Here is a 25,084-nt window from a genome sequence, read left to right as displayed (position 1 = left end):
AACATCCAACAGATCCCTTGAAAGCTATTTTTGATGCCTTAAAACATGAATTTGTGGGGGTAGTACCAGAGGATTCAGTCCATCATGGTCAACTCTTTTTGTCTCAAAGATTGTGTAACATAGATTATCTGCATGATTATTATTGTGTTATGCAAAAACTTCTTTATCAAGCAGCAGACCCTCACAATGTTGCTTATTTGAGGTATTACATAGCTTCAATGCCAGGAAAAATTCCAGATTTGATTAATCAGTATATTGAGACCAACAAAGTAAACATTGAGAATTCTTCATTCGCTGTCGTACATCAGATGATAGTTTCTGTTCTGCAAAGAATGTGCATCAGAAAAAAGCTAAAAAGAATTTTAAAAAGCAGATGCATTTTAGTACAAAGTTGTGTAATAATTTTGCAGAAACTTATGATTTTGGATGTAGTAGCAAATCTAACAGGAAAGTGTCAAAAGTTTCATGCTCATGCAAGACAGATAAGTATACTCCTAGGAGAAAACATTATCCTTCTAAGTTTTCCAAAAAGAAGAGGATAGTATTCAGAAAAAGAGCAAAGCCTTCTAAAAAGGTAACATGTTTTATATGTGGAAAAGAGTGCCATTATGCTAATACTTGCAAAGAGAAAAAGAACAAGAAACAGTTGAAGATCATGGATGTTTTTACTACAGTCCATAATCCAGAAGATTGGGATCTCATTTCCCACTCAGATGGCGAATATTTTGAAATTTCCAGTGATTCTTCTGCTTCAGATAATGATGATTTACCTAATATCAGAAGAATAAGTTTGGAATCTGATTCTTCTGACTCTGATGAAACTTTTATTGCTGATATTAAAATGTTTTACTTCAACAAAACAGACAATTTGCAAAATCAGATTGATGAGGTCAAGACACAGCTAGCACAGCTTGAACCGTCCCAGTTAATAGCTAGAAGAAGATTGAAAGAAAAGCTGGAAAGTTTGGAAAAACAATTACCTTCCAAAAGAATAATTGATGATGAGGATTTTATTGAAAGAGAATTTGATTCAATGTTCAAACCAATGCATATTACAGAAGCTGCTCAAGTTACAGGTATGGATGAAATCAATATTCTCAAGAAGAAAATTAGCAGTTTGGAATCATCTATTAAACTAACAAGATCAGAAATATTGCAATTATCAGCTAAACTTCAAAGTCTCATTTCTAATTATGATGATGCTAATTCCAAATTGACAAGAATTCTGATGAAGGATATTCCAGAAGAAATGACCATGAAATCTAAGGAAGTAGATTTGGTAAATATCATGGGAATAGGAGATAAAAGGGTAATTCCTTTGAAAATAAAATTGCCAAATTTAAAGGAATACTCTTTAGATGCACAAATTGATTCTGGAGCTATGTGTAGTTGCTGCAAATTTTGTGCAATTCCTTCTTATTATTGGCAGCCTACTAAACTGTCCTTCAGAGCTGTGAATAAAGAGTTAATGGAGATTAACCATATATCTCCTGATTTTCCAGTTTATTTGAATCATGTACAGACATATGTTACTTTGTACAGTTTTGATACAGGATCAGATGTCCTATTGGGACAAGATTTTTTGAAGAGATTCCTTCCAGTCACCTTTGGCAAAGACTCTGTCACATTTACTACTGTTGAAGGACCGATCATGATTCTTGCAAAAAATGATTACCAGCTTAAGGTCCTCAAGCCCAGTGAAGAAGACAATCTGCAGGATATCATGCAAGATCTTACCAAAATTCAAAAGATTTTCAAGCATGCAGAAATACATGGCCAAAAGACATTACAAGCAATCTTAGATAAACTGCACATTGATTGCACAGCAAGCAGGCCAGACGCTTTCTGGACCAGAGAGAAATATTTTGTAGCATTACCTTATAAAGAAGGGTATGTTTCTAAACCACAGAAAGCAAGTGCTAATCATATGTCACCTACTGAACAGGGTTTGTGCAAACAAGAGATTCAGCGGTTGCTTGAACAGAACCTAATTGAGCCTTGCAAAATCCCATGGGCATGTCCGGCCTTTTATGTCAACAAACATAGTGAGCAAAAACGTGGAAAGAAGAGGTTGGTAATTAATTACAAAGCCTTGAATGAGGTTCTAATGCCTATCAGGTATCCTCTTCCCAATAAAGAATTGTTGCTTGCTAAAATCGCCAATGCCAATGTTTTTAGCAAATTTGATCTTAAAAGTGGTTTCTAGCAAATTGGTATCATTCCAGATGACAGATATAAAACAGCCTTCACAGTTCCACATGGCCAATACCAATGGATAGTAATGCCATTTGGTTTGAAGAATGCTCCTTCTGAATTCCAAAAGCGGATGGAAGATATTTTTGGAGAGGTAGAGTATGTGATTATATATATTGATGATCTTCTTGTATTTAGTAAGGATGTAAATACCCATAAGCTGCATTTTGAAAAATTCTATGAAATGGTGTACAAGCATGGTTTAGTTCTATTTGACTCAGAAGAAAAGTTTCAAATTGGAAAAGTCAGAATAGACTATTTAGGATTGCATGTTGAACAGGGTCACATAGAGCTTCAACCTCATATCCTTCTTCATCTTCTGAAATTTCCTAATATTTTCCATGAGGTAAAGATGCTTCAGAGTTTTTTAGGTTGCTTGAATTACATCCGTCAGTTCTATGAAAAGCAATCTGAAGATACTAAGATTTTGCAGAAAAGGCTGAAGAAAGAAAAAGTTGAATGGCCTAATGAGATGACTATGGCAGTAAGAAACATAAAAAGAAAAATCAGAGGACTTCCCAAGTTAACACTGCCTGACATTGATCTCCCATTTATTCTTGAAACAGATGCATTTGATCATATATAGGCTGCAGCGTTATTACAGAAACATGGAAGGAAAGAACTTGTTTGTGCATATGCCTCTGGTACTTTTGATGACACAAAAGCTAAGTATCCATCTTCCCACAAAGAGATACTTGCTGTCAAAAGAGGAATTCAAAGATTCAGATTGTTTTTAAAAAGTGTCAGATTTTTAGTTAGAACTGATCTGAAACATATGAAAGGTATTTTGTCCAACAAGAAATTGTTAGAACAAGGAAATACCAAGGTTCTAAGATGGGCTCTCTGGCTAGAAGGTTTTGATTTCGATATTGTCTATAAATCAGGGGCAGAAAATTATTTAGCAGACATGTTGACAAGAGAAGGAGCTCCAGAAATCAAAGTCATCGAGATTTTCAGACCCCTGTACAAAGGAGAAAGTTCTTCAAGTAAAGGTCCAGTCCAGTCTAGTGTCTGTCAGTCCAGAATCTATTCAATCTCGGTCTGTAGTCAGTGTAAATATGAATTCTGTTGGGATTGTTTTATTTTAAGAGTCAAGTCATTACCAGTAGAAGCCCTCCAAATGATTTTGCAGATTTGGTCTCATTCAGAGTCTGGTATGACATCCTATAATAGTGAGTTGCCTTATAGAGGTAGGCCTTGGCGTGTCTATTATTCAGTGTCTAGAGAGCCAGTTCCCATCTATTTTGGTTTTGTCCAACATACTGATTGGACATGGCAAGATTATTTCCCCAAAGGGCCAGGATACATGGTTATGTCAGAATCATTGCATATGCGACACAGTTAGATAGTTCTAATAGCTGGTGGAGTCCTTGGTTTAAGTTGTTCATGTTTAAGTATATGCGTAGAGGTGAGCAGATTTGTCATTTTAATTTTCAGGAAACCATTAGTACTTTAATTTGGGAAATCCATATTGCTGCACGAAACGACTACACTATAGAGTTTGAATTTCTTCATTCTGATACAGAAGTAGTCTTATAGGATAGACAGCAAGATGAACCATCATTCAGTTTGAAAGTCAGCTTCCATGGAGAGATTTCTACAGATCCCAGGCTGAGACCAGTAAATTTATTCCATTTTCCATTTTATCGTTCTTTCTTGGAAGAAGCACCTCCATGTGTTGATGATGCCTTGCCTCACGATATATTTGCTCCCGACATAGAACAATTACTAGAGATGGATGAAGCTGACAAAGAATATGTTGCTGCAGAAGAATGGCAATATAATAGTGATTGATGTATATGATCACTCATTCGATATCATGTACATTTTAGTTTTCGTGGGTTTTCTTTAAAATATCCACTTTGTAATTATTATGAGCCGATGTCCTAGATTCCGGCCGTCTTGTCTATAGATCATATAATCTTGCTTTTTAGGTAGTGTCAGATTCGGTCCCCATATGGCTCTGCCTTTAAGGGATGAGATAACAAGTGGTAGTACCCACTTGCCCGAATCTTTTAAGTACGCATTACTAATAGTCCTTCGGATATGATCCCTGCGTGATATTTATGCCGAAAGTAGATTCCATCTGCCCGAATATTTAAAGTACGCATTACTAATAGTCCTTCGGATATGATTTCCTGAGTGATATTCATGCCGAAAGTAGATTCCATCTGTTACAGGTTTCCGGTAAAAGTTTTAACCGGTTAACTTGCTAGGATATTATAAATACTAGCATTGTAAGATGGAGGGGCATTCGGAGTTGGAAAGTCATTTGTGTGTTTGAGTTGATTCTAAGTCTGAGCTCCCTGCTCTGCATCTACGAGAAATTTCTCGACCTGCTTGCATCACGGAGATCTAACTCTCAGTTCTTAGGAAGTATGCTCATTCAATGAGTTACTTGATCTGGCAAATGCCACTGCAGTTCTTAAGATTGTAATCTGCCTTCTGATGTAATATCATTTTGAAAAATTTAATAAACGTGGAAGTACGGTCGGAAACGCGTTTCACGACCGTATGACCCACGTTTCCTCATTAAGTTGTGTTTTTTTTAATTTGTTTTTTAATTTATTTTTAGGGTATGTTAGTGACTTCTAGTTGTTTCTAGATGCGTGTCTAAAGTTATAAAAGTTAATTTTTTCCCTAGTGTTGTTTTGCAGTTCATCAGGAAGTTTGAGGCATATGCAGTTCATGGTAATGTTAAATTCTTAAAGTAAAAGTGATATTCTCCTTTATTTTCATTTTCATCCTTTTACTTAAATTTTTAACATTACCATGAAATGACTCAGGGTGTTTGAGAGTGGTTTCACCTTCATTGGATTTCATATGGAGAAAGTAGAATTTTAGATCTCACTCAAAATCCAACAGACTTATCTGTTTTTCAAGATTTCAGGATTGGGGGGATTGCAATGTTTCCATTGGATTTTATCATGTACTAGGGTATGGAACTTGTATTTAATCAAGAGAACCAAGCCCTCTATGCAGGGGAAACTCCCAATAATCAAAATCATGTAGAGTACTAGGGTATGAAACTTGTATTTAATCAAGAGCACTAAGGTCATTCGACTATGTAGGAGGAGACTCCCAATACAACAGTGGTCTTTCTAAAAAATGGGATGTAGATGCAGAAAATCCTGATTTGGATCTCTCTCTTGCAGCCTTATAGTCTTTATTGTACCTGCAGCCTCATATATTAATATAAATAAAGGCTGATTTTGAGATTTGGATATATAATAAAGGTTGCTTTTGGATATTCCGATATTTTTATTTTCATTATGTGATCATTCATGAGTAAATGTGATGTAAATTAAATCTTAATGTTTAAGTGTAATAAATTATAATGTATCATTTATGCTTTATGATTGCACACACACACACACACACACACACATATATATATTTGCATTTCCCCGTTTCCAAAATTTGGGGAGGTTGCGTTTCGTATCGCTTCCCGTTTCGGAAACTCGTACGCGTTTCCCCGTTTCGTGCAACCTAGTCCCACTCAAAGTCCAACAGACTTAATTGTTTCTAGGATTTCAGGATTAGGGGGATTGCAACATTTCCATTTGATTTGTCATATACAAGGGTATGGAACTAGCATTTAATCAAGAGCACCAAGCCCTCTGCGTACCATGATGTTGTGGTATTGATTGTTGAACTCCTCTATCATGACCCTAGTAAAAATGTACCCATCACTCAAACAAAATCTTGACTTGACATGTTAACCTTTCTCCATCTTATTTTAACGCTTAGAGGGCGATATTATGATGAAGATCCCAATATAGGCAATGATTTTGATGATATGTAGGTATTTGTTGTAGCGTGATTTTTTTTTATGTTAGAGGCCATCAAGAGCTTGTTTGTTGATTTATTTTTGGTTCAGAGATGGATTGCACTTAGCGTTATTTTGGTTATATGCATCCTTACATGCTATATAATGAGAGCATTTGCATATTTGTGTATAAATGGTTTGGATTCATATGGATGCACATGAATATAATTACGTTTTTATTTAAAATTGATTATTTTATGTATTTTTTGGTCTTGTTTTTTTGCTGGTTTTGATCTGGTTCTGATCAATTCCCAGTTCGGGGGGTCTACTAGTTCGACCAACGGTTCAATTCTGATAACATTTAACTAGACAATGATATGTTGGTACTGCAAGTTCTGCTATAACCCTGAATAGATGAACAAAGAGAGTCAGTATTACCTAAATCATTAGGTTGTTCACCCTTGGGTTGTTTTGTACTTTCCCTTTTGTACTAAAGTGCTTGTTGAGTGTCTACAACCTTGAATAGATGAACAAAGAGAGTCAGTATTACCTAAATGATTAGGTTGTTTACCCTTGGGTTGTTTTGTACTAACTTCTAAGTGCTTGTTGAGTGTCTCTCATCATCCCTCGCTATCAAAAGTTGTGATACCATATTAGTTAGCATTGCAAAGCTCTACTCTAGCCAAGTAAACCCAACTTCGGGGCCTTCATTATTGTAATGTCCAAAATTAGAATATCTTGGGAAACCCACAAAAAATTGTCTGTTTATGTCAGTTCGCTGTGGTATGTTAACAAACATTTTGGATGCAAAGTGTTGTAGGTAATTTTCTGAAGTTTATATCCAAATAAACATGTATAGTGAACATTGAACAACATATACCCAATGGAAGCTTCAAAATACACTGGCTGATTTATATGGTACCCAGAAATATACATAAGGCTTATTTAAAGCGGTATAGCAACCAATTTAAGCAAGGACAGACATTCATTAACTTAGTACATAAACATACAGTGAGTAATACCTGGTGGAATGTGCATTTGAAGCCCAAAGGTCACAGATTTCACAATACTTTGAGAGACATTTCTGATGCAAAATCTGATCTTTGTTTATGAGTAGAATTCAGAATTACAATGGCCTGGAGATCAATACTTGCTACAAGCTCCAAATTGATGCGGAAACCAGACTTGATGTTTTTAATAATTCACTGGAATATACAGGGAACAATTCAACCACCTTTGACAAACTGCTACAGCACTGGGCTATGAATTCGGCCCCTGACAAACCCAAATGTGAAGCTGATTATAAACATATGTTAACTGGCTCTCCTTTTGGCATAATACGGCCTCCTTAAGGGATGATAAATTCATATATGAACATAGGAAATTAAATTTTGAAAATTGCACAACAAATTACAAGCAAATAAACCACTCGGTTCCTTGGATAATTTGGGCACTGAAACTATATGAAATTCGGCCTCCCTTCTAATGAATCGGTCCACTTCAATGGCAGAATTCAGCCTCACTGTTTGGCACTGAAATCTGAAGGTTCTTCCCTAGGCAACTCGTTCCTAGGAGAAAATAACTCGGCTCCTTTGGATCAATTTATTCGGCCTCCACAACCTGATGCAAGCTAATTCGACCCTTCTATAAACTGGATGAAACTCTTCCCTTGGCACTGTCACAAGAGAAATGTTGATTGGTCTTTGGCACTTGATGATCTCGGGGCACATTTAGATCTGGAAATGGCGACGCAAGATCTCTTCCTTAGATCTGATGTGAATGGAGCAGTAACTCGACCTTTACATTTGGCCCTAGCTATTGAGGATGGTTCGATCACCTTCTTGAGATTGGGATTCGACCTTCTTCGAGACACCCTGCAAAAAACACAATGTTGAAGCCCCCGCACCAATTAATTCATATGCTGGAAATTATCTGCAATAAGCACAATGGTAGATCTGTAATAATCTAGCCTAAGAGCTAACTAAGGTGGCACTCAAAGTCCACCGAAGATAGCTTTGAGTTTCGCTTGAAACTCTTGAAACTCGCTTGAGCTTCCTTTCTATGTCAAGAGATAAAGAGGAATAGCATGAATTGCCATTGAGTTCCTCCTCCTTTTATAATACTTCATGCAGCCTCCCTCTAGCTTCTAGATTCTCCCTTTTTCCTTATTATTTTATTGGTGGGAGCCATTTTCCACCTTTTTCCGCCATTTAAATAAAATAATAATTTTCCGCCATTCCAATAAAATAATAATTTGTCTCCATTCTCCAATAAAATATTAATTTGCCACCATTCCATTAAAATATTGATTTGCCTTCCTCCTCCAATAAAATATTATTTTGCCGCCATCCCATTAAAATAATAATTTCTCCCTTTTCTCACAAAATAATATTTTCTCCTTTTTAATATTATCCAAAATTTTGCAAAACTCCTAAATGATTTTTGCATGCACAAAATTGGGAACATCATAGTCCTCCCCACCAAAAATTGCTTGTCCTCAAGCAATATCACCATATGTTGCTGCTCCAGGGTCCCAAATGTGCCACTGAACCACTCCTCGATGCGGCACCACCATCACACGAATAAATCCCATGACACCAGGGTCCCAAACCATCCTAACTACTGTGAAGCCTCCTTCGCTCCGCTCGCTGTCCCATAATGGTGAAGTCACCTGAAGCCCACTGCATATCGACTGCAAATAGAGCACCCTAGCAATGTGAAATCCTAAGCAAACCTGCGAGAAGTTACCCTCCTAAGTAATCGATCTCGTGCATTTCAAGAGTAGATTCCTAAAGATGCAATCCAATCCCTGCAAAGGCGAACCCTCATGTGCATGTGCTCCCCCTAATCTTATGTTGCTGAACATCCTGCCATACTAGAGAAGTCCCCCATGTCATCAGCGTATCACTAAAGCCCAATGGAATATCTGAATGATCTTCCCCTGTAGAAACTAGCTCATCCCTAAGGGTAGCTGAACTGCCAAATCCTGTGATGTCTGAATCCCATGCTAGTCTCAAAAGGGTACCACCATGTTGTCGCTGCGCCACTTTGACCATGACCGTCTGCCCATCGTGCGCAAGTTGTATCCTCCTCTCCTGGAACCCAATGGAAAAATACATGTAAAGTCTTAACCTAGGTTGCACGAAACGGGGAAACGGGTATGAGTTTCTGAAACGGGAAGCAATACGAAACGCGACCTCCCCAAATTTTGGAAACGAGGAAACGCGAATATATATATATTGAAAATATTTAAATATATATATATGTGTGTGTGTGTGCAATCATAAAGCATAGATGATACATTATAATTTATTACACTTAAACATTAAGATTTAATTTACATCACATTTACTCATGAATGATCACATAATGAAAATAAAAATATCGGAATATCCAAAAGCAACCTTTATTATATATCCAAATCTCAAAATCAGCCTTTATTTATATTAATATATGAGGCTGCAAGTATAATAAAGACTATAAGGCTGCAAGAGAGAGATCCAAATCAGGATTTTTAGCATCCACATCCCATTCTTTAGAAGGACCACTGTTGTATTGGGAGTCTCCTCCTACATAGTCGAACGACCTTAGTGCTCTTGATTAAATACAAGTTTCATACCCTAGTACCCTACATGATCTTGATTATTGGGAGTTTCCCCTGCATAGAGGTCTTGGTTCTCTTGATTAAATACAAGTTCCATACCCTAGTACATGATAAAATCCAATGGAAACATTGCAATCCCCCCAATCCTGAAATCCTGAAAAACAAATAAGTCTGTTGGATTTTGAGTGAGATCTAAAATTCTACTTTCTCCATATGAAATTCAACGAGGGCGAAACCACTCTCAAACATCCCGAGTCATTTCATGGTAATGTTAAAAATTTAAGTAAAAGGATGAAAATGCAAAATAAAGGAGAATATCACTTTTACTTTAAGAATTTAACATTACCATGAACTGCATATGCCTCAAACTTCATGATGAACTGCATATCAACACTAGGGAAAAAATTCACTTTTATAACTTTAGACACGCATCTAGAAACAACTAGAAGTCACTAACATACCCTAAAAATAAATTAAAAAATAAAACACAACTTAATGAGGAAACGTGGGTCGTACGGTCGTGAAACGCGTTTCCGGCCGCACTGGCCACGTTTTCGTTTCGGGAAACATGGTAGTATGGTCGGAAACGCGTTTCACGGCCGTACCAAACGCGTTTCCACATTTCGTACCAGTTTCCGTACAAAAACGGACCTCTGTACCACGTTTCCTGCAACATAGGTCCTAACATATTCGACCCAAGCATCTCCACGATGTCAAGGCCTAGCTAGGGTTATGGGGGAGCGGCTCCCCCCCTTCAAATTACTCCCGGAGCGCTCTCCGAGCAGGAGTGAATCGGGAATGCCCTGGGAGTGCACTCTCGAAATTTGCTCCTGTCACACTCCCACAAAAAAAAATTGCTCCCTTGTCTTTTTCACAAAATTTGTCACAAAGATGTTCCAAATGCAATATTTTTTCAAAGAAACAAGATTTTTTTAGTAGGGCAACCTAATATTCAAGCTTATGGCCCTAGTATTGATATGCGATTCATGGTAATGTTAAATTCTTAAAGTAAAAATGAGATTCTCCTTTATCTATCATTTTCATCCTTTTAATTAAATTTTTAACATTACCATGAAATGACTCGGGATGTAACTTCTAGAAGAAGACAAGGATCAAGCATAAATGATGTCAACCATTGATTAGCTTCTAATCTGGGTCGTTGAATGTCAATGAGAAGATTATTTAAGGAGGCTTGAGGGTCATTTGGAAAACACATTGAGAGTTGACCAGTCAGATCAAATTGCTGAGCCAGAGAGCAGCGCAGTGATTTCGTGGTGATCACGCAGAGAGGACTCGAGATAGTTTTGGTTGGAGAATCTTCTCCTGAGCCAAGAATACACAGCAGAGAGGCAGAGAAAGAAGCAGAGGAGGTAGTGCAGTGCCCAGTGAGGGTGACGCAGAGCCAAGAAGGGCTCACGCACAACAGCGCAGTGTCATCCAAGCAGAAGTCTAAGATTTTGCTGGGGGTTTGACGTTCTGAGTCAGGAGGGCTGAAGTCAAAGTTCCTGAGAGCAAATCGATCCAGCAGAGAGGTGACGCAGTGTCGCAGGCCCACGTAGTGATTGCGTAGGGGCAGCGCAGAGGTAGTCGAGGACTCGTTGGTTCAGCTGCTGGATCAGCCGGGACTTGTAATGTAGAGTGAGGTAATCTCAATTACTTCTTCTGTCGAGTGATATTCTTTGTACTGGATTGCCTCAAGGCATCCTGAGTTTGTATTCAGAAATAACTTCTGCTTAATAATAAAAACCCTCAGATCTGCTACACCGGTTTTCCCACATTGGGTTTTTTCGGGGACATTTGTCCAAAAATAACGGTGTCATTGTGTTGTATTTTCTTTCTTGCTCAGTTTCTTGTTTCCGTATTATATTAAATTAAGTGAAGGCTGCAGTGTATGTATTTCGATATTTGTCGTAGGAAACTGCAAGTAATTTGTTTAAAGGAATCTAACAAATAGGAGAAATATCATCAGTTGTTGCAGTAGGGATTCCGGTTTAGGAATTTTCATAGATTGGTGCCTAGATTTGTGCAATAGCTCCCCTATTGCAGAGCAAAGGGCAGATATGGATAAGTTTATTTGCAGTCGTATGTAAGGGTCTCCTAGGTGTGAGGATGCCCTAACTAGGTGCAAATGCTACAACGTGGACTTGGTCACTCGTGGACTGTTGGAGGGTAGCATGAGAGTGGACCAAGTGTGAACGTGGATTGGGCACTTATGGTCTGCTGGAGGACAGCGTGATAGTGTCCAAGTTGGAGCCCGATGAGCAACACCTTGATGGACAAAGGTAGTTGTGAGAGAGGTAGTTGTTGAGCTCAAGGGTCTGATCAACCAGGAGCAGTTTGTGGAGCCCGAGACTTGTGTGTGGAGAAGGACTTCTACAGCAGATGATGGGTAGTCCTCCTAGCCCGTGTTCATTGTGGGAGATGGACATCTTGCAGTGATAGGTGGCAACCCTCCGTGCCCTATGTTGGTCTTCATCGGTGCAACACAAGAAGACCATAGTGTGTTCAAGTCCCTGAGTAGATGAGGAGCAGCAATGGGCGATTGAGAGTTGTTCACAAGTGGAACTATGAACAACTCTACAGGAGTCTCGATGTGTTGATGCATTGATGAAGGAACGATTAACTAGTGAGCAGATTGGATAGCCGAGATTCAGTGGCCAGATGGACTGGGAGCATTGATAGAGGCAGGAGCTGCAAATCGAGAGCCGAAGCACTGGGCAGGGATAGGGTACGACTGAGGGGAGCTGAGAGAGTCAACTTCATCAGCCAGATGGTCAAAGTATCTTGTTGAGGGAAGATTGGTTGTCAATGGACTGACACCAGCCCCAGTTTTGTATCTTGTACTGTGGATGTATGAGAGCCATTATCCTCGGTACAAGGGCCCTAGACTATTGTATTATATCTTGTTTAATATAACGAAGTTGGGTTGAAAATTGTAAAAAGTTGTCTATATTCCATGCATGTGTGATTTACTGTTGTTTATATTCCGTTGTTCAAAGTAATATCGTTGAGATTCTTGGTTTGGTAGCGTCAGAGATTTTAAGATTCTAACCTAGACCCAAGATCGTGGAAATTCAACACTAAGAAGAGTGATAAAGGAGTTGACATGTCACAATGAAGGGGTAGTTTTGTGTGCCCTAGTTCAATGGGTTGCAGAAGGACAACTTCAGTGATAAGAGGACAGGTTGGCAAGCCCTATGTGTTGGTGTCTTTGAGGAACAAAGGACAGTTAATGGGCAGCACTTGAAGACCTTATGACAGTGACCTTTTGGAGTGGCCAAAGACATTGTAGAAGGTAGGCTATGTTCAGTCATATTGGAGCAACCAATAGTGATTCTTAAAGGTGTTTGAAGAGTTGGAGATGCAAGCAGTCTGAAGATACAGAAGTTGTTGTGACCAACAGATGGGGAGGCGAAGTACCCACCAGATGTGTTCAAGGTACATGGACTGAAAGGATTGTAGTGCGCACCTTTAGCAAGTAGGTCAAGTGTACTTTGTTCAGGGCAGATTGGTGGTCATAGTTGTTGACACCAAGCCCTAGTTGTGTCCTTGTATCAGGGCTATATGTAAGGGCCATGATCCCTGGTACGGGAGCCCTAACACTGTTATATTAAAGTTTGTAATATAACATGCGGTGGGTTTAAAGTTAAAAGTTGTCTTCTCCACGAGATTGATTCACTATTATTTTTTTTTCATTGTGCAAAGCAGTAGTGTTGAGGTATTTCAGTGTGTTTATGATCGTGATTTTAGACATGGACCTATAGCTGAAGTATCGTGGAAAAATCAACATGCTCTCCCTTACTAACCACTTGGGTCTCCCCACTGTCTCCTATGCTTCCTTCAGGATCTCACGAAGCCATCTTGGCTTCCTCTTCCTTGAAGTAGCCTCCTCAACTGGTATGGGAAAATCCTCCCCTAGAGCCTCTCCTCCTAATGAGGATGCCCCTCCTGTGGTTTGTGGTGAACCTGTACTATGATATCCTATCACCTTAGAAGTAGGTGATCCTCCTAACCCTGGTGTACCACCTAAAGATCCCCATACATGTGGTGTGGCCCCTTGCTGAGGAGCTTGTTGCTCTACCCAATCATCCTCCCTCAACCTCCTCAAGGCCCTCTCCTCAAATCTCACATCCCTCCTCAAGACAACTTTCCTCGGCGCAAGAATGTATATGCGGTAGGCCTTTAAGTCTCACTGTAACCCACAAGAATACCCTTCTCTATGGTGGATTCCATCGTCGTCCTCTTCTCCTCAGGGACATGCAAATATGTAAGGCACCCTGTTGACCACTACGTGTCAACAACCCATAGCAATACACCCCGTTTTTCGCAAAAGAGATAGCGCCTGATCGATGTGTTTGTGCCATCCAGTTATCATCATCAGCTTGATCATCATGTTATAATATAAACCCATTCTGCATGTATATGATGTAAATTATCTCAGCAGAATTGTTTCATGTATGTAACAACCTAGGTAAACTTATCTTTCTAGTGACGATCTCCATTTTGGGAGGTTTTTTGTCCCACCTATCCATTCTCGGATGGTCAGCAGAGTTTTCCCCTCCAATCTTACCCCAAAGCTGGAATGGATTTTGTCGCTAGGATCTTAGGTGAGTCCTAGTGTTCTAGATCGATTCTATGTAAATAGTGATTTGAGAATAACCGTAACTATTTGGTTAGGTTATTTTATTACAAATTGCTTAGTCTGCTGGATTATATTTGTGTCGCAGAAATGGGTAGTTTATGAGGATCTATTACAAATAAGTTTTCCCCCTTATGATGTAAAAAATATAAAAATCATGATGTAAAGTGTCTTGAAAGTTGGAAAAATAGTTTATCCCCTCATAGGTTAATTAATTAAATTTTCTGGCCAAAAATTAATTAAATCCTAAGCCAGAAATTTAATTAATTCTAGGTCCTAGGTAAATTTAAACTCTCCAAAGGCAAAATTCGTCAGTCCTAAAAAATTAAATTTTAAAAGGTCCTAGGACTAAGGTAAATTAATTATTTTGCTAAATTTTAAACCTTTGATCCTTGGGGGTTAAATCAAAGTCAATTTTTTGGGGAAACTTTTTGAGTTAATTAAAATGCATTTAATTAAAAAATTTGAATTTCCCCAAATATTTAAATATTTTGATGGATGAGATCAAATGAAATTTTAGTATTCATCAATGGTCGATATTGCTTTCATGAGGATCACTCGAACTAACCGTTGGAGGATTTATCTTTAAATAGGAAGTCATTTGTCAGTGGATTCATCCGATCTCTGAATCGTGTACTAAGCTCTCAAACTCTCTTGTATACTCTTTTGAATTAATGCAAAAGCCTTTGGGGTTTCAACATGCTGTGGTGTTCCTCTTCGTGAACTTACGGTAACACTGTTTTAATTTCCGCTTAATGTTATGCGAAAACTATCAATCAATAGCTCTTTTAGAATAATCTAAATACAGGTATCTTATTCAGCTTGTTAGATCTAGGGTAACGTTCTAAATTTTGATCGAAGTAGCAAGTATCTCTCTTTCTTCATAATTTCATAGTTGTTCTATTTCTCTACTTGGTTTGATGGTTGATCTAGTGTTTACAGGAGATCTTTCGAGTATTTGTTGAGCGTTTGGGGATAGTTCTCGGTTGGACCAACTAACTCTCAGCGTATATTTTCTGAAGAGCCTACTTCACAATTAAACCCACTTCACAATTAAACAATTATGGGTAAAGTGAACATTTCATTTTGTTAATTAAGGGCTTTTGCGACACGAGTGTTTCTAATCCTCGAGTCTAACTTCATCTCATCATATTGTGCATTTGCATATTAAGTTAGTTCTGCATAATTAAAATTTACTTCTAAACATAGGGTTGGTCGATAGAGAGATAGGTATCCATCCATCTTTGCTTGAGAAGCCTGCTTTTAAAATAGTGATCTTGCAATCGTCAAAGCCACACCTCTCTGCAAGAGAGTTATCGTTAATCACACCTTAGTGTGCTTCACCTTATCTTCTCTCTGCCAATTACTACGAAATCAGACTCAACACAGAAAGGATCAAAGGATTAAAACTTAGATAGGCATTTAACTAAAATTAACCAAGATTCTTGCATCTCACATTAGTTTTAGGATCTGCATTTCATATAAGATAGTCATTCATCTAAGCAACAATTGCTAATCGATTACTTGGTCTTCATTTCCCTAGCAAGATCGTTGACTCCATAAGGCACTAGTATCAATCATTTAAATCCAATCAAATCCTATAGGTCTTGCTAAATCCTAATCAAGTACTTGGTCGCTTCACTGTGTCTCCCAAACTAGTTGGTTCCCAACTAGTTCTCCTTCATTCTATTTTCCATAGGGTCTACCCCCCTTAGCCTGCTATAGGGAGACAGCTTAAACGGAGAGATTGGGGATCAGGGTGACAACCCCCGATCTGAGCCGTTGCCGTGGTGCCTAGACATTTTGTGTGACAACACACCCAAAAGTCTTGATGTGGCCAATCTCAGGCTTCTTCCCAAAAAAAACCTCCTCGGAGTCTTACTCACCAAGACTCTGTGTGGACTCCTGTTCAGCAAGTACACTACAATGTTACACACCTCAGCCCATAAAAATAAAGGTAGCCTCTGATCATAGCTCTCGTTGCACCCACTATGGCCCTGTTCTTCCTCTCTACCACACCATTCTGCTAAGGCTTATTAGGCACTATGTACTCCCTCTTAATAGCCACACTCCTACAGAACTCCTTCATCTCATTGGAGGTATACTCCCCCCATTGTTTGTCCTCAAGACCTTGATCTTGTTCCCCACTTGGCTCTCCACAAGAGCCTTAAACTCTTGGAACCTCTTGAAGACCTAATCCTTGGTCTTCATAAAGAAAATCCAAGAATAATGGCAATATCCTTCTAGCATTTAGTGCAACTTTCATAGTCACAATACTAGAAGAAAATGATCCAACTCATTTCAGTTACTATAGACCCATAACACTATGTAACTATTACAAGCTTATTGCTCAAACTCTCTTTTCTAGACTCAAGCCTATAGTATTAGAATTCATATCATGAGTAAATGGGGATTTTGGAAGGCAAATATTTTCAAAATGTTACTGGAACAACATTAGATGTCATGCACTTGATCAAGGTGGGGCATAGGAAAGCATTCATAGCTAATGTAGACCTACCCAAAGTCTTCAAAAAACTCAATTGATTGTACCTGCACATCATAATGATGTAGGATGGGTTTTCCGCCCCTCTTATCAACTGGTTTGAGACATGCTATAACTCGAGTTGCTATAGGGAGACAACTTAAACGGAGAGATTGGGGATCAGGTGATAGCCCCCGATCTGAGCCGTTGTCGTGGTGCCTAGACATTCTGTTCGACAACACACCCAAAAAATCTTGATGTGCCCAATCTCAGGCTTCTTCCCAAAGACTCTGTGTGGACTCCTGTTCTACAAGTACACTAAAGTGTTACACACCTCAGCCCATAAAAATAAAGGTAGCCTATGATCATGTAACATAGCTCTCGTCGCACCCACTATGGCCCTGTTCTTCCTCTTTGCCACACCATTTTGCTAAGGGTTATAAGGCACTATGTACTCCCTCCTAATACCCGCACTCCTACAGAACTCCTTCATCTCATTGGAGGTATACTCCCCCGATTGTTTGTCCTCAAGACCTTGATCTTCTTCCCCACTTGGCTCTCCACAAGACCCTTAAACTCTTGGAACCTCTTGAGTCTTGAAGACCTGATCCTTGGTCTTCATAAAGAAAATCCAGGAATAATGGTAATATCCTTCTAGCATTTAGTGCAACTTTCATAGTCACAATACTAGAAGAAAATGATCCAACTCATTTCAGTTACTATAGACCCATAACACTATGTAACTATTACAAGCTTATTGCTCAAACTCTCTTTTCTAGACTCAAGCCTATACTATAAGAATTCATATCATGAGTAAATGGGGATTTTGGAAAGCAAATATTTTCAAAATGTTACTGGAACAACATTAGATGTCATGCACTTAATCAAGGTGGGGCATAGGAAAGCATTCATAGCTAATGTAGACCTACCCAAAGTCTTCAAAAAACTCAATTGATTGTACCTGTACATCATAATGATGCAGGTTGGGTTTTCCACCCCTCTTATCAACTGGTTTGAGACATGATATAACTTGAATTGCTTATGCAGTCTTGATTAACGACTCAACTACAAAATCATTTCATCCATCCTAAGGTTTGAGGCAAGGACCCCCCCTTCCTCTTCCCCTTGGTTGTGGAAAGACTTAGTCAAGTTAGTCTACTAATTCTAAGCAGAGTCTGACCAGGAACCCTAAGGGGAATTCATATAACTGTTAGGGCAAAAGAATATGTCATATGGGATTATTCTTAAAATATTTTGTAATGCAACAGAAATAGGGAGAAACCTAATGAAATCTTCCATTCAATATAAAGGACTCACTCACGTTCAAAGAGGACTGATTTAGGGTCACATCCTTACACAATATAGGATTTTGAAGACAGTATAATATACCTAGGATTCCTCTTGAAGCCTAATAACTACGACAAGAAGGATTGGACTTGGCTATTAAACAATATCCAAGCAAGAATTTCTCATTGGATTCACAGATGGATATAAATGGCAGGAAGCATTGTCCTCATCAAGAAAGGACTTTGGCAAACATTCTATATCACGAATATATTTTCCCAAAGTCAATAATAAAATGGGTGAAGACCACCACTACACATGCCAAGGGTGGTTCCAATTTCTGGAAGGTATTGACTGCTTCATTCAGCACCATTGGATAATAAGTGACGAATAAGTGACGACAAATCTATCCGGATTAGCAAAGACAAGTGGATCAGGATAACAGTAGACTACAGAATGCCCAGGCTACTACAGGATGAACTCGATAGTAGACAGCCAATTCACATCTCGAATGTTGCTATTTCTTCAGCACATCCTTCACTGGATCAGATATGGCTCACTGCAATGATATGGGACTCATGGGAGGGGTAGTGAAGCAATGCACAACTGATTAGAGCCGATATAAAACTGAGGAGTGAAGAGGACATCCTACTCTAGGTTACCAACCCTATTAAGGGTACTTATTCAGTTGAGCTCGGATACGGGACCCTATTTAGGCCAACAGAAACAAATGAAATGCAATGGTGGTGGACCAGCATCTGGAAGGTGAAGGCACCACAAAACACTAGACATTTTGGCTGGCTAGCTCTGAACAACTCCATTCTGACTTGAGATAATATTCAGAGAAGAACGAGTTTGAAAGGCCCTGGCAAACACCCACTGTGCAAAGAAACACTCAAATTGGTCCCTCATATTTTGATAAACTGCCATTTCTCAAAGGAAATCTAAAGCATGACCTGTCTGAAATTAGAAGGAAATGGGAAGGGCAGTGATTGATCTGCACAATAGAAGTTAGAACACAGGTCTCATGGGAAGAAGGAGGAGGTTTTAGTTCTGCCAATTCAGGTTCTTTGGTCTATACGACTGGCCCACACTGCTATACTATTACAAGGGAAAAGGTTTTCTCCTCTAGGGGTCTATCACAAATTGAAAGCGAGACTCGAATCGGTAAAGGCTTAAAGAAAGGAGAAGCAGCCCCAAGTCCCAAGGTCCCCAACTCGAAGGGAGGAAACTCTTGAAGCCAGATTTGATGGTGCAGTATTGGATAATCTGGGCCAGAGCGGTATGGGGTATTGGATACGACTCCAGGACTTCTTGAGGATCTTGTTCAAGAGGACTGGATTGAACAATCAGCAGAGCTTCTGGCTGCTGGAATCCTGATCTCGATTACTCAAGAGAATTATATTGCGGAGACTGAGAATTTCAGTGATTTAATGATCATCGTTGGTTGGGTTGCCCTCTCTTTACAGATGAGCGGTATTCATCACCAGGCGAGCGTGAAAAGTATATCTGAGATGGCATCCAGATTTGAGTACGTTTCCTTCTCCCACATCTAAAGAAAGAAGAATCCCGATGCGGACTCCCTGGGTAAGGCTGTGGTTGATCTGGCAACAGGTCGGCTGATTGTTGACAGCTATAAGGGGGGTAGCCATCACAGCTACAGCAGAACCATCTTTTAGAAGAGCCTACAAGTTTCTCTCTAAGGTCTTTGCCCCAAACTTTTGTCAATATGACATAGAACAGTCCACTGCTCCTTTCACAGTATGCACATTCTTAAGGTTTTTGACTTTCTACTAGCTGTTTTTCACCTGGCTCTTTGTCAGACTGGCTCTCAAGCTATGCAGGTCTACTCCTTTTCCTAATACGAGAGCTTTTTCATCTGAAAATTTATATATATGTGTGTGTGAACATTAATGGAATATATCACCATATTATAAACGAGACAGGAATCTAGGGCTCTACAAAAAGCAGTCCAGATGCTAGTCTTATCAGAAAGCTGAAATTGATGACAATGATAACAAGCATTACAACACAACTGAACTGGAAAAATGAAAAAGCATTTAAAGACGAGTTGAGCGGACGCAAGCTTACATGAAGCTGTAGTCACAGGTCTACTCCTGGGGGAAATAGAAGACTGAACTCTGGTGGGTGGGAGCAGGACCTTTGCAGACCCCGACAAACCATTACATTCCCTTCTTAGAATACTACAGTAGTTCACCTTCTGAATTGCACTATTATAATTCAATAGATTTCCTGATCTATTGGCCTGCAGAGTACGAGGACACCATCAGTTCGATTCACATTGACACGCTAAGAACGGTAGGACCAATATATTCAAAAACAATAAATACCCAGAGGCATGATGTTAATGTCGAGCCAAATTCCAATCAATACAAGGGATTTAGTTCCTTGGAAATACCTGGAATGAGAGCAAGGAAGCCTGGGAGAAGTGGTAGGAAAATGCCATGGTGTTGTTTAAAGTCCCTCTCTTCGTTCATCCATTCAATATATGTACGCCCAAAGGACTAATTTGTGCAAATGGACTTAGAATATGATGATTGAGACTGGTACAGACGTGGTCGACAAATAACTGATGTATCTGCTGCCAGGCAAATTTTGATTGGCCCCTGATATTTTTCTTTTCCTACCAAGTGAATGTGTTTGGGCACGTGAGTACATTCTGAGTTCCCATGGTGGACTGGAAGTCCTCCCCTCTCTCGTTACAAATGCACGTGGCAACAAGAAAAGTTGAGTCACATCTCATGGCACTAATTTTGATTCTAGTGGTCATTATTGCACGTTGGCCGTCGGTAGTGGGATAGCTGACGTGAGATTTCGTGACACGTGACAAAGAGATCTAATATTTTTATACATTAACTAAAGGTCGGTCTTCTAAACTTTGGACACCACATCAATATTGAAATCAGGTCAACGAGTTACTAATAGCCACGTGTATCAACAACAAATATCTACATCCATTATACATTGAATATTGGTAGACATATCTAGTGATGGTATGCGCATTGTGAAAAGCTTATAGAAGCACATGGGTAGATGATATCATGTCATTGATGTAGAAAATAGCAACTTTATTAGATAGGGCTGTGTGAGATCACAAGAAGATACATAATGTTCCCAAAAGACAATAAGGCTTTTCTGAGTATCTTGTCCCAAATATGATTGTGACCATAACAAACCAAATTGAAAGGAAAATGACCTAAAGAGCATAGAGGTAAAGAGTATAGAGGAAGATCAAGAAAGGCTGGGTGAAAATGGAGATCACCAACATGCTTCATTTTGATCATTGGGTCATCTAAGTAGTTACTAAGAAAATCCAATATTAAGCATCGATCTTATTATTTGTAAAATTAAATAATTAAATTTTAATGAAGTATTGGGAGGAAATTTAAGCCAGAGTGGTATTAAGAATATCTTCTAGAAACCGTTAAAGAATTTCATTAAAATTTATGCACAAAATATCTAGGAGAGATCGCCACCAAGCTAACAAAGGTAGTTGCATTGAGAAAGGGATTAGATTAGGCCAATGAATTAGGAATCAAATAGTTCATAATAAAAGGAAACTTGGAAACAATTATAAATAAAGTGAGCAATTTGGGTCAAGAGGGATTTGTAAGCCAATCTCCCCTTTGGCTTCTATTTTGAGAGTAACTCACCTTGAACTTCAAGAGATATCTCTTATCCTACCATCCTTATTACATATGCAAGCGCAACATATATGAAGGCCGACAAGTTAGCAAACGAACTAGCTAACTTGGGAGAGGCCTTGATTTGGACAACAATTTATGGAAGAGTTGTAATGCCCACAATATCCCCTAGGTTTCCATAGAGCTAAAGAACAAATTTTAAGAAGAACATTCAAGTTTTGGAATATAAGGTATGTCACTCTATCACGAATACAATTATGGCAACAATAATCAATTTTGACAAGTTTGGTTTTTGTGTCAAACATATGCAATTACCTAGATATGCAATAGATACACTAATGATTAATACAATTGTGTCCGCATCAAACTCACAAATAAGTTTAAAAGTCCAATTATGGTCCATTTTGGCATGTAAATTATCTAGATAATCATATAAAGATTTCATTTTTATTTACAAAAAAAATGTAAAGAAAATCATTAAAAAAATTAAATGTAATACACATTTTATCCATCCCAAGTTTGTTTTCTCTCACATTTTTTGAAATAGACCTAAAATGTTTACAAGGTTTGATTATTTAAGTATATGATGTTAGAATCTAAGGTTATGTTGGTTCATCACATCTCAGAGTTTTTGAAGATAGTTAGTTGAATTATCAACTAATAGGAGACATTTAATTGAGTGGTCGACCAGCAAAGCAATCAAGTGTGCAAGTGATTGATAAGTTGGTCGAGTAACTGACTAGTGGACAGACAGTCAATTGATCAACTGGAGGGACCACTAATTGAGTGGTCAGAGAAATCAACTAGATGGTAGGGTCAATTCAAGCAATGGATTAGCTGATGATAATTCGGTCGACTAGAATAGTCAACTCGTTGATGAAACAATGTGGATTTCATGGAAACAATTGGAACTATCCTGCTTGTAGAACAAATATTCTGCAATTCAAGGAATTTAATTACATTTGGACACTATAAATAAAGGACCTCATGGGTCAAATATTGTATTGAATTCATCATTGGTTCATTATCATGTATTGTGATGTTCAAATCACAATGCGTTGTGCTTTAGTCTTGTAATGGTGTCTATGGAAACCACATATAATCTTGAAGCATAATTACTCTTATATTTATTTCTTTAGATTTTGTTTTATATTCTTTGTTCTCAGGTTCCTTTAATCTCCAACGTGGAATGAAAACTATCGGTTTTAACATAGCCCTATTATCTTCAAATCATGTTGAGCTAGATCTTGCAATTATTGACTTTTGGCTAATTGATTTGTTTATTTGAAACTAATTTTGAAGAGATCCATTAGAAACTTGAAGATGGCTTCCAAGGTTGATCCGATCATTTTGAATGGACAAAATTGTGTTGTTTGGGAACCAGACATTGAAACCTATTGAAGAAGAAAGGGTTGGCAGTATATGATTATCATTATTCCATAATTGAAGGGTAACCAGATGAAGTTTGTCTACAATGGAAAGAAAGATGACACCATCAAGGTCGTTACGACCTATATTGCTCAGGAAATCCATTTTCATATTTGGGGGATAAACTATCCTCATGAGATATGGAAGAATTTAAAGTTGTTATTTGACAAAGTAGACAAAAGTTAGGTCATGTAGTGAGAGAAAGAGTTGATCTCTCTTGATCCCCATTCCTTTGAAGGAATGATGACTATCTAGATTGTGTCAAAGAACTATAGTTGAAGCTAAGTGAATGTGGGAAAAACTTTGTTGTTAAGATGAAAAACCCATTGAATTGGTCCTGATGAATCTAAGAACGTGTTATGATGTGTTATGTTCCTCATTCTACACCACCTGGAGATCGTGCAAGGAAGATGGTAAGGACTGCACCTTGACACCTTTCATGATTTGTTGATCAAGTACCAGCAAAGGTTTCTTAATGAAGGAAATCTTGGTAGTAAGTATCACACTCACTTGTTCAATGGAAAGGAAAATTCAAATCAAAAGGAGAGAGGAAGCATATTAAAATGTCTCGACCAAAAATTTAAAGAGAAGAGTGATGGGTTGGTATAAACCAAGAAGAATACATGTCACTATTGTGGAAAGATGAGACATGCAAAGAAAACTTGTTAGAAGAAGTGTAATGATCTGGAGGAGAAGGTTAGACAACTTGAAGAAAACATTTCCGACGAAAGATCAGCCATTCAATCGTTTGACAATTTCACTTTCTCAATCAAAACTCAAGCATTGCACGGTCATACCCTGCATAATGAATGGGTAGTCCATTCTAGTTGCACTCATCATATGGTGAATGATGCTTCGATGTTTTCCTCCTTAGATAAGGTTGTTGAGCAAAATATTTATTTCATAGACAAATTTTCTCTTGACATTGTTGGTCATGGCGACACACCTTTTCAACTTGGAAAAATTGTCAATGTCTATCATGTGCCTAGTTTGAGTGCAAATATGTTGTTGCTTTCCCAATTGATGCAAACTAGTAAAATTGTCAAATTTTCACCGGATTGGATCCTTGTTAAATATCTTAGGCAAAACAAGTCAATTGTTGTCGAAAGGGTTCTTGACTCAAAAGATGGACTATATGAGTTACATGACTTGTCCCAACCAGATGTTGAACCAACTGCTCTCATTTGTACAAACCAACAATCAAAGCAAACTCTAGCATGAACGACTCATACATAGAAATTTTGATGTTTGAAGATAATGGCAACACATAACATGGTTGTTGGTTTACCAAAGGTTATTCAACCTGATGGATTTTGTAGAGGGTGTGTACTAGGTTAGCATCATTAGGCACCTTTCAACCTTGGAAAAGCATGGCATGTGCAAACACAATTAGAGCTTATTCACTATAACATTTGTTGCATTAATAAGTCTTCATTGGCAAGTGTGAAGTATTGTCTTTTTCTTCTTCATGAAAAATATCATTATATTCCATATGAGGAATATACATGTTTTGGTCCAATCTTCGAGGACTCCATAGATTTAACAACAAGGTTCAATACCATTTAATCAAAGTTCCCCATGTCACTTGCAGGGATTAAACCAGGGTGGTGAGGATAAGAATCATTCCTCCCAACCACCTAAGGTAAACTCAACTGACAAACATGTTTGAAGCATATGTTAACCTTTATTGATGATTTCCCAATATTTAGTTGGGTTTATTTCTTGAAAAATAATTCATTTCTTTGAAAGATTCAAGACATTTAGGACATTGGTTGAAAAACAATGTGGTTGACCCATTAAATGCCCGAAATTAGATAATGGAGGAGAGTATGTGAATCGACCTTGAAGAATATCTTGTTCATTCGAGTATCTCTTGGCAAAGGTCTATCCCTCGTACTCTTCAATAAAATGGTGTAACAGTATGTAAGAATCAAACCTTAGTTGAAATGGTTCGATGTCT

General features: G+C 38.3%; 1 protein-coding gene across 3 annotated transcripts in view; it reads right to left on the bottom strand.

The window, feature by feature from the left end:
* Nucleotides 1-20,724, bottom strand: part of ABA4 (abscisic acid (aba)-deficient 4) — a 115,487-nt gene extending 94,763 nt beyond the window's left edge. Inside the window, exons 1-2 of one of the 3 annotated variants that reach the window (XM_089447516.1) lie at nucleotides 20,451-20,724; nucleotides 20,123-20,297 (exon numbers count right to left, since the gene is read on the bottom strand). In XM_089447516.1, the coding sequence (XP_089303642.1) occupies nucleotides 20,123-20,297; nucleotides 20,451-20,498 (223 nt within the window). In that variant the 5' untranslated portion in view covers nucleotides 20,499-20,724. Of the gene's footprint in view, nucleotides 1-7,044; nucleotides 7,298-20,122; nucleotides 20,298-20,450 lie in introns of those variants that run through there. The other 2 variants (XM_089447517.1, XM_089447518.1) reach the window with 2 other exon arrangements.
* Between the last annotated feature and the right edge of the window lie 4,360 nt (nucleotides 20,725-25,084).

The sequence above is a fragment of the Pinus tabuliformis genome, chromosome X (genome assembly GCF_031772625.1).
Source record: "Pinus tabuliformis cultivar Carrire ecotype Pingquan chromosome X, CPIR1, whole genome shotgun sequence".
NCBI lineage: Eukaryota > Viridiplantae > Streptophyta > Pinopsida > Pinales > Pinaceae > Pinus > Pinus tabuliformis.
Note: the sequence above shows the minus strand (reverse complement) of the source record. Positions and strands in the feature narration are given on the sequence as shown.